Source organism: Schistocerca nitens, chromosome 11, assembly GCF_023898315.1.
Source record: "Schistocerca nitens isolate TAMUIC-IGC-003100 chromosome 11, iqSchNite1.1, whole genome shotgun sequence".
Taxonomy (NCBI): Eukaryota; Metazoa; Arthropoda; class Insecta; order Orthoptera; family Acrididae; genus Schistocerca; species Schistocerca nitens.
The window spans coordinates 19,884,683-19,894,714 of NC_064624.1; the positions used below are offsets into that span (position 1 = coordinate 19,884,683).

The window sequence follows — 10,032 nt, forward strand, 5'->3', positions numbered from 1 at the left end:
AAAAGTGTGTGCACCATGTCTCGGATTAGCACCTCTGATGATAAAAGTAAAACAATTTGGGATATTGCTAGAAAGGAAACAGGACAGTGGAAATCACAGAAAGATTTTATTCCTATCAACCCAATGAAAAGATTAACAAAACTCAGAAGTAATTTTAATAACCATTTTTTAAATGTTGTAGAGAAATTAGGATCCAGCTGTTCATTAGGAAATACAAGGTTGTGCGTGGAAGAAGGAGTACCTATGCAATTTGATAAAATTGAAATTCAACCCACCTCTCGAACTGAAATTAGGAAAATAATATATTCACTCAAAGTAAAAGCTTGCATGGAATTGATGGCACTTCCAACAGAGTACTAAAAGCCTGTTGTGAGCAGGACATGCACAAACCGTTTAAATCATATTTAAGTGGAAGAATGCAGAAGGTTGAAATTAACAGTAGAGATAGTGTGCTAAAGTTAGCAGTCCTTGTAATATTAGTAATTTCCGCCTTACAAACATTAGTATATGCTCAATGGTAAACGCCTGATGGCCTGAAGTTATCAAACAATTGTAATGTAAAAGAAATCAACCGTCGCATTGCAGTGGCAGAATCCATTATGCTTTATCTTTGCCACTCTCACGCGACGGTCGTAAATCTCTAAGAACACTTATCGATTAATGATATAAAAAAAGAATTATGTTATTTCAAGACAAATGAAGCCTTGAGCGATTCACCTTTTACTGTTTCTATTCCATGAAAGGCGATCATGCTGTGTTGTGCAATCGGTATTTTAAAATTTGTGTAATATACTCTGTAAATGTCCTAATTGTCTTTCTGATCAGAGAACCTGTAGTTTTATGTAATTAATTACGAAGTTCCATCGAGAGGACATTAATACCAAGTATTGCCTGTTATGCACAAAGCTTTTGTTAATACGCACCAGCCATTGTAACTTAATATTAAAAGGTACATAGCATTAAAAACGTGTGCTTATATAGCCAAATTATCCATAAGTATCTCCATCTCCTCATTACTTGAATGTTAATCATTTTGTATCAGTTTATATCTAGAACCTACGATCATGCTGATGGACCCAAAACAGCGTTGAGGCAGGGAGGAACACTACCATTCTCCTATCATTTCTGAATCCTTTTTTTTATTTATTGTGTAGTATTGCTTTTTCTTTTAAAGTCAGTAAATCTCTTGGTCTCTTAGTGTCGATCCAGGTATGGCTGCATTATGGTCACGAAAACAAGCGGAAATGATAATGTTGCTTTATATATATATATATATCCTCTAACTGAGGAGGTATGAAGAATGGTGTCCCACAGTATTCAGGTTTGTTCCCCATATTTTTCTTAATATATGTTAATGACCTGGCACTCTACATTTATGAAGATGCAAAGCTAGTTCTTTTTCTGATGATGCAGTAATCACACCAAAGAAATATGAATTAGCTGAGGAAACTGTGAATTACGTCTTTCAGGAAATTGATTGTCTGCAGATGGTTTTGAGAAAACACAATGTATACTGTTCTGTGCAGCAAATGGCAGAATACCATTGATAAGTATAGATTTTGAACAGAAATCTGTTGCTAAGCAGAATATTCGAAATTTCTGGGTGTGTGCATTGATAAGAAATTAATTTGAAGAAGCACATCATGAGCTTATGAAACATATCAGTTCAGCATCTTACGCTATTAGTGTAATTGCAAATTTTGGTGACAAACATATCAGTAAATTAACTTACAATGCATATTTCCATTCATTGCTTTCATATAGCATGAAGTTTTTTGGGTGACATCATTTAGAGAAAAAGTGTTCATTGCACAAAAGCCTGTAATAAGAATAATAGTTGAGAAGCACTGAAGATCACCTTGCAGACACTTATTTAAGGAACTAGGGAGGTTTGTGGTACCTTCACAATACATACATTCACTTACGAAATTTGTTATTAATGACGAATCACAGTTCAAAGATAATAGCAAAGAGCAGTGGCTAAATCTGACTTTTGCACAGAAAGAGATGAACTGTGCTGCCAGAAAAATCTTTGTTCGTCTACCAGGTAGCATTAACAGTCTGACAGATAGCCAACCAGCTTCTAAAAACAAATCTTAGGTGTTTATGAATGAGGACATCGTCAGTAGATAAATTTTTAAATATGAAATAGTAATTGTAAAAAAAATACATTGTGTAAAGAAACCTAATGTTAAACTTACAAGTTCCACATTGCAAAGTGTCATATTCAGGATCTGTGGAACATGTATTAATGTAGTGTAATATCATCAAACCAGGCAAGGACTGTACATTACTCTATAGTTACCATAATTTGTATCTGACCAGGTGTAAACAAAATCATGTTGAAAGTTTGGTCAGCATGTGGTTTACCTGTGTCAAAGAATCCAAGAAAGTACTGATTGACTTACTGCCTGGGTTCAAAAGGTATCACACTATTATGTACACTATGATTGCCAGAATGCACTGACCACCTGTGTGTCAATGTCACATTTGAGTAGTGCATGATAAATTAAGTTTGTAATGGTCTTATTAGTTGTGTTCAGAGGACCGTCAAGTAGATAGTCGGCACTTTCCATCTGTAGATCATGAAACTTTCAGTCTTCTGAGCAATATCTAAAAGGGATTCACTAGACCTCTATGCTGTGTAACTTGTCCTATCTGTCAGCAGGTGTATAAGAAATGTACATACATGGGTACCAGACAGGCAAATATTTTTTGAAGACAGAGTACTCAAATCAGTACGATATGATATTACACATTAACCCGCCGACTTGGAAATTTGGATGAAAAGCCATTTCATTGTTTTATTCTTAAACTACAATTTGTAATTCATTGAAACAATGTGTAACATCCTGAGCAGTTAATACTACTAACCGATAAAGTGATTATCTGCAAACATTTTGATCAATCACAAAGTAAATATATTTAATCAGACATTTAGAGTAAATGGTTCTAAAGTGTGTGTACATGGAAAGCTTCAATCAGTGGTCCCTTAAATTTTCTTTTGACCACAAATTGTTTCCATGAAAGAATGAGAAAGAGAAGGAGTGATACTGTGTTTAAGGATGATGAACATTAACAGTGATTTCAACTTCCTATGCATTATGGCAAATGAAGTGATAACCTCACCTTCAACTTGTGCAGAAAGCCACACCAACATATGTAATTGAATTACTTAGTCAAAACACAGATAGCAGTGAGGGAAATGTAGCCCAGTGCCCAGTCTGTCACTTAGCAAACATACAAGGTGACAATTATTGAACTATATGAAAAAATCGTAAATTAGTTACAAACTACAGCGTTCACCACTTTATTCAACATGTAAACTTCACCACAGATGTTGGGATTTAGGTTATGACATGTTTGATATGCCTGCCATCATTGGTGATGACGTCGCTCAGCAAAATTCTGCGATACCCACTAAAGGGTCAGAACATCAATGTCGTCGATGACCACCTGAATGTCGCTTTTCAGCTCAGCAGTGGCTTGGGATTACTTTTGTACACCTTGTCTTTAATATAGCCACAGAAAAAGGACTCGGATCCGTTCAGATCTGGATGAGGGATTTTTCAGAATTCTAGGAATTTTTTAATTTTGTTTTTCAGCTAAATTTTTGTAATTGTGATTGCTAAGAACTGATACACTATAAAAGAAATTTAGTTTAGCTCGCCACGGTTGAATAATACTGCAGCAATAAAACATAAAAGAGGGAATATCACCAAAATAAATCTTTAGTTGCAAAGAAAATGAGCCATTCACATAAACAGAATAAGTGCGTCTGCCATCAGCACTGTTAAAGATTCTACAATATCTTCTAACAATGAACTGCTTTCAATATATCTCATTCCTGGGCACATTTTGATGAGTGAAGTTAGAACTGGTTACATTTCTAACAGGACGTGGTGAAATATTGCGAATGTTTGTTTCAGAAGCATTACTTTCAAATTAAATTTCCTTTTATGCAAGATGATCATGCATGTCAGAATGTGTGATGATTTTCTTAAATCATGGAGCATTATATTCACATTCAAGACTTAACACTGACGACCAGCAAATGTGAAAAAATTTTGGGCGCAGAGGAAAATGCCATAATTTTAAATTTTGGTGGCACATTCGCATTTGCTATGTGTTGAAAAGGTAATAAAAAATGACGAAGTTTCGAGTTTAGTCTTTCATAATTATTATAGTTTTTTCATTGACGAACACATATCCAGCCACGTAACCCACGAAGTGTCTGGTGCACATCAGTGAAATTTATAATCGTACTTGTCAGAAATATAAAGCTGCTAAAATTGAAACTGGTGCCCTGAGAAAAACAGCAAAAACTTTTAGAAAGTCAATATTATATATGAAAACTTAACTTTTCTTGTAGTTGTACTGATGTATATTAATTTAAACCATTAACTTCTTCCGCTTGTGTGTTTGCACTGCTTAACATTCATTTTGTTATTGGCTGACATCACATTTCCTATGCTCTGAATATTTGCTGTCGTCGGCTGGCGAGATCATGTGACGTGAGCTATTCTTGGCCCACAAAAGCACGTTACAATCTTTATTTCAGTGCTTTGGAAGCTACTGTGATGTAATTGTAGGAATTCGTGTTCATACTTCCGTCATACGAAAATATGTAGTGGACATGTTGCGACACCTCATAGATCTTTCATGAATAATTTGAGTTTTGCTAGGTTGAGATTCCTAAACTGCCAGAAAGTTCTATACAAGCTTATAAACCCATAACTATTCAAGGGATTGATGAGGTTTACAGCTCACTTCCACCCACTAAAACGTTTTTCACCCTGGAAAGCGCGTTTCTAACTGGGAAACCTGGGAATTTTTCTTTTCTGGACATACACCCAGTTAAGAAGGTTTATGGCTTCCATATGAAATGAAGTGCCTATTGAGAAGAGACTCCCTGCATGGGTGGTACAGTTGTTTTATGAGAACAGCAGCACTGCATTGCAAGAATATCATTGACATAAATAGCTGAGAAGAGGCCCATGTCAATAAATATGGTGAAGAATAAAATCAAGAAATTTGAAGAAATAGGTGAATTGAGTGGTGCAGCAGATTCCCATAGCGGTCTTTGATGTTGCTTTTAGCTGACCATGCAGCAGATGCCCCAAATTCTGCATTAAGTGTTAGAGTTGTCACAGGATCTCTCTCTCTCTCTCTCTCTCTCTCTCTCTCTCTCTCTCTCTCTCTCTCTCTCTCTCTCACACACACACACACACACACACACACACACACACACACACACACACACACACACACACACTCTCTGCCTGTTACTGTGCCTCTCCCAGTTCAAAAGATTTTGTGGCACATTTCACACTAGTATCTCTCTAAGGCTTAGAATTTGTTGCTAAAGAAGCCCCAGCATAGGCCACAACACCGCGACTTTGCCTTTATTTTTGGCATGCATGGAAAAGTGACTTTTGGCTGGGTAATATTCTTTGGAAGTACAAGACATATTTTACTCTGCATGGGGCTATGAATGCACAGAACTTTCACATTTGGGGTTGTCCTCCAAATCTTCTGCAGGAACATCCACTGCACTCAGCTTATGTGACAGTGTGGTGTGATGTCACAAGCCCCTTCATTCTGAGTCACTGTTCCTTGTAGGTGACACGTCAAGCAATTCTTAGGTGTACAATGACATCTGAACTTTATAAGGACCTTTTTATGTAACGTGATTCAAGCATTTCAAGACCACAAGTGTCTGCACCATTATTTTGATGTGAGATGGGGTGGCATGATATGTCAGTTGTCGAGTGAACTATTGGTTTCATGAAATCTTTGGTATCACCCGCATTATATCTAGGCAGAGATCCCCCAACCTAAGTTCATGCAACATGTGCATGTTGGGATATGTGAAAGATTTATTGGGGATGTATCCAGATATTCCTGATCAGAAAGATATCATATGATGACAATCAATCTGATTACATTGGATATGCTGTAGGCAAGTGTTAACCATGTTATGTCATGTCATGGATACAGCATGTTGCAGAGTCAGTAGATCATTTTGAACACATAACTTCTGATCATATCCTAATAAATGTACCAGAACCACCATTATCATCGCTCTGATCGTTTCTCCTCTTTTCCTGCATTACTGTGTTACAGCATCCTACAAAATATAGAGCCCACACTGCAGCACCCAAACATCAGTTTAATTATAATCACTTAAAACACCTCGGATCGACTTCTTGTTTTGAAAACAGGGTACTGTTCAGACAATTTTCCCCTCAAAAATTCATAATAAAGTTGCTATGACATCTTGCAGAGATACAACACTCGTTCTATGATTGCTACTCAGCAGAGGTTTTTATCAACAGCTTGTGTTTATTGTTGTTATTACAGTCTAATAGTTATCGTGTCTTCTGTTAGTGTCTTTTACAATATGCAGTGTGTGCCACGTCTCTCTAATCATTAAAACCTGCCTGAATGGACATGTTATTCTCCATGAGTTCTGTCTGCAGCTCATGGTCTAGTAGCTAGCATTGCTGCTTCTGGATCATGGGGTCCCGGGTTTGATTCGTGGCCAGGTTGGGGACTTTCTCTGCCTGGTGACTGGGTGCTTGTGTTGTCCTCATCATCATCATCAACATAAGCATCATCATCATCCGTGACATTGGTTACAATGGACTGTGTAAAAAAGAATAGACTGTGTAAAATTGGTGATACAAATTCACAATAGGTGGTGGCAGTGGTGGTGGTGATAATAACAGAGGACATAGTCATATCACCATGATTACTTCTTCTATGGGAGGGGAAACGCTTTCAAATGGAAAAAGGCACAACCCAAGCAATGTTTGTGCTAGACAATATAACATTGCTTTGCAGATTGCTGCCCTGTTACTCAATGCTAATGCAATGGGTAGAAATCGAGACACTGAACCTTGAGGAATTTCAGATGGGATTCAACAGTGTTGAAACAATCTTGATAATATAAAAGAACATACCTTCTTTGCATGATATTGATGTTTCTGAGATAAAAGCTTTAATAGGCTTGCTTGTATTAACAGCAGTCTACAAACCTAGCATTAAATTCATTGACAATATTTCCTTAGTAGATGGAACCAGATGTTATATTTTCATGGCAATGTAACTCACGACCCACCAGGGTAGCCAAGAGCACTAATGTGCTGCTTCCTGGATTCAGGTAGGCATAGCGACCCTGGATCGAATCCACACAGCGGATCGAATCCACACAGCGGATTAACGATGAAAGGCCGGTGTGCCAGCCAGCCTGGTAGTGGTTCTTAGGCGGTTTTCCTCATCCTGATATGTGAATACCGGGCTGGTCCCCACATTTCACCTCAGTTACACAGCTTGCAAACATTTGCAGACATTCACACTTTCCCATGAACTACACTGGACGCAGACAGTTGGGGTATATAAAATCCGGCGGGGGGGGGGGGGTGTATTGGGGAGTCGTGACCCCATCGTAATACTAGCCTATATACACATTGGCACGTCACAACCAGCCTCGGTCAAAAGACCGAGTAAAGGTGGTGAAGTCCCATTAATCCTCCAACCCGACTAGTTGTTGGATAGAGGGTACTGGTATAGATATATAGAATGTAAGAAACGGTTTTTGTTCATTATGACAGCTCTTTGGTTTGAGAATCGAGAGAACAAAGGAAGAAATAAAGTAGAGGTAACAGCTTTAGTGCCAAAATTTCTAACAAATGTGGTGTGAGCCATCAGCACCGTTACTGTCCAGGCTGTAGTATGTGTGTTGATAAAATACATGTGCACTTCCATTATCACTGCATGAACAGTTTATGAATGTGCCTGCCACAAAAAATGTGCAGTAAATATTAAGGATATGACACAAGTACCCAGTACCTACACAATGGTTACATGGAGGTCTCTAAAACAATTGATAAATAATTAACATCAAACTTTATTTATTGTTGAACTTTTCCACAAAATCTCTTTCTTATCCTGGTTCACTGGCATAGCATAAAATTTTAATTGTAAGTTTTATATCTAGTACTTTGACAAAAATGAAGCTATTTGTTTGAAACCTTAGTTGCATATTTTCTGATTTCTTTCTTAATTATTAACGTTCAGTTACTTTACTTCCATATGTATGAAAATACATGTTGTAACTAATTGAGTTTAAAAAAAGTTACAATATCTAGTGATACAGTTGTCAACTTCTAGAATCTGACACACCCCATGATACCAGTTACGTTAAAAAAATCGTGTTATCCTAATTAAGAGTTTAAAAACACTAGAAATTTACCAGATACCATGCCACACAAAACTATATCCCCAACAAAACGCAAAAAAGTCAAAAGTTGCAGAACAAAAGATAACCCTGGCGTATGAACGCCTTCAGTAGTTCATACTGTTTCGTGTCCAACATGATGCACATATTGGGGACCTGAAAGGCATCACGGTTCTGTTCCTGTGGGAAAGGGTTTAACTGCAGGTGGAATAATGGAACCCAGATACTACAGGGGTAGCTCATGCATCAGCTGTTACCTCTGCCACACAATATGTGGTGTCAGCTAGCACTGTCTAATGGATGATGTGATGAAGTGGACATTTATATGTGTGCCCTTCAGTCAATGGTGTTCTGCAATGCCAGATGACCAGATGTTAGGAAGATTTAAAAATTTTCAGAAAGGCTCTGCAAATATACTGGAAAATTTACAACTATTTCCATCTTTTCAGACAGTATTTCCATTTGTGCAAGTTGCAGTGCCAAAAACACAGTCTTAGATTAAACCCATCTTCAAGTGTGTCATTTACATTCATTCATCAGTATGCAAATTTTTCGCTTCATTGATGTGACATTGATTCTTGTTCATGAACCGTCATTATCCACCTGATTAACATCCATTCTAGATATCTAACAAAATGTTGAAGCTTGCACTAGTTCTTTACTCATTGGGAATCATACAAAAAAAAATCTGTTAGCTAGGTGAAGTAAATTTATCATTTCCAAAGGTGAAAGTGTTTGCAAAACAAAAGAAGGCACTTACAGAGCTAAGATAATGGAAGAAGAACTTTTAAAAATTATTTCTCTTAATTAAATCTTAAATACCTTGAACGTAAGAATTTTGAATTAAAATATGTAACTGATACTTTTTTGATACACTTAAGAGATTGGTGTAAACTATTGACTTGTAGCACTGTTTTTTGAAAAGATTGTAACATATGAAAGTGAATTATTTTAACTCTCACCTAAAAATTTCAAATGAAATCAGCAGTGACCCAGATTCATCATTATTGAATATCCTGTGGTTAATTTCGTTTTAAACCACTTCTACCTCATCAGTTCTTTCCTTCTGGTGGAATATTATAATTTTAAATCATTAACAGTTACTAAATATGCAATTTCTTATGCACTTTTATGACTTGTGGCCTATAGTACTTGATTTGTGGACACTCAAATATTGTTTCTTTGTTGTATATATATCTACATTTAACATTCTTGTCCTTACTCTGCAGATCGACTCAGAGTACTGGTGGGACCTGTGGCATATCATGTGAAGAAATTTTTCACCATGGACTGGTCCAGGATGAGTCAGTGATAGAAATGGAGAAGTCAGCACATGAGTTTGGTACAGAAAATGTGACTATTGATAAGGAATGCTCAGTTGTCACCCAATATGACTGTAGTAAGAGGGAAAAGGAATTACATCTATATAGCTGTGATATCTGCCAACAGAACTTTCCTTCAAAATACAGACTCATAATGCATGTGTTTATGCACATTGATGGCACGCAACCACCTTTGTATGTTTGTAAGTGGTGTGGTGAGGTATTTCACACTAAGGTTAGTTTGAAAAAACATTTGAGAATGAGAGAGAATAATCATGTCTTAACTGCTGCCCACCATGAAAAATATGGCTGTAGTGATGAGCATCAAAGCAGTATCTTCTTGGATAGTGAGCCAGAAGTTTCTGTTACAGAACACATTGAACAGTCTTCATATAAGGAAACTTGGAAAACTTCAAAGAAGGTGTCTAATGACATGTGCAACACACACATGACAAATGATGCAGAGGA

At 37.0% G+C, this 10,032-nt stretch overlaps 1 protein-coding gene across 1 annotated transcript in view; it reads left to right on the top strand.

The window, feature by feature from the left end:
• Window positions 1-9,606, top strand: part of LOC126212984 (uncharacterized) — a 104,906-nt gene extending 95,300 nt beyond the window's left edge. The window contains exon 6 of the mRNA XM_049940525.1: window positions 9,472-9,606. Coding sequence (XP_049796482.1) covers window positions 9,472-9,513 — 42 coding nt within the window. The 3' untranslated portion in view covers window positions 9,514-9,606. The remainder of the gene's footprint in view (window positions 1-9,471) is intronic.
• The last annotated feature ends 426 nt before the right edge of the window (window positions 9,607-10,032 follow it).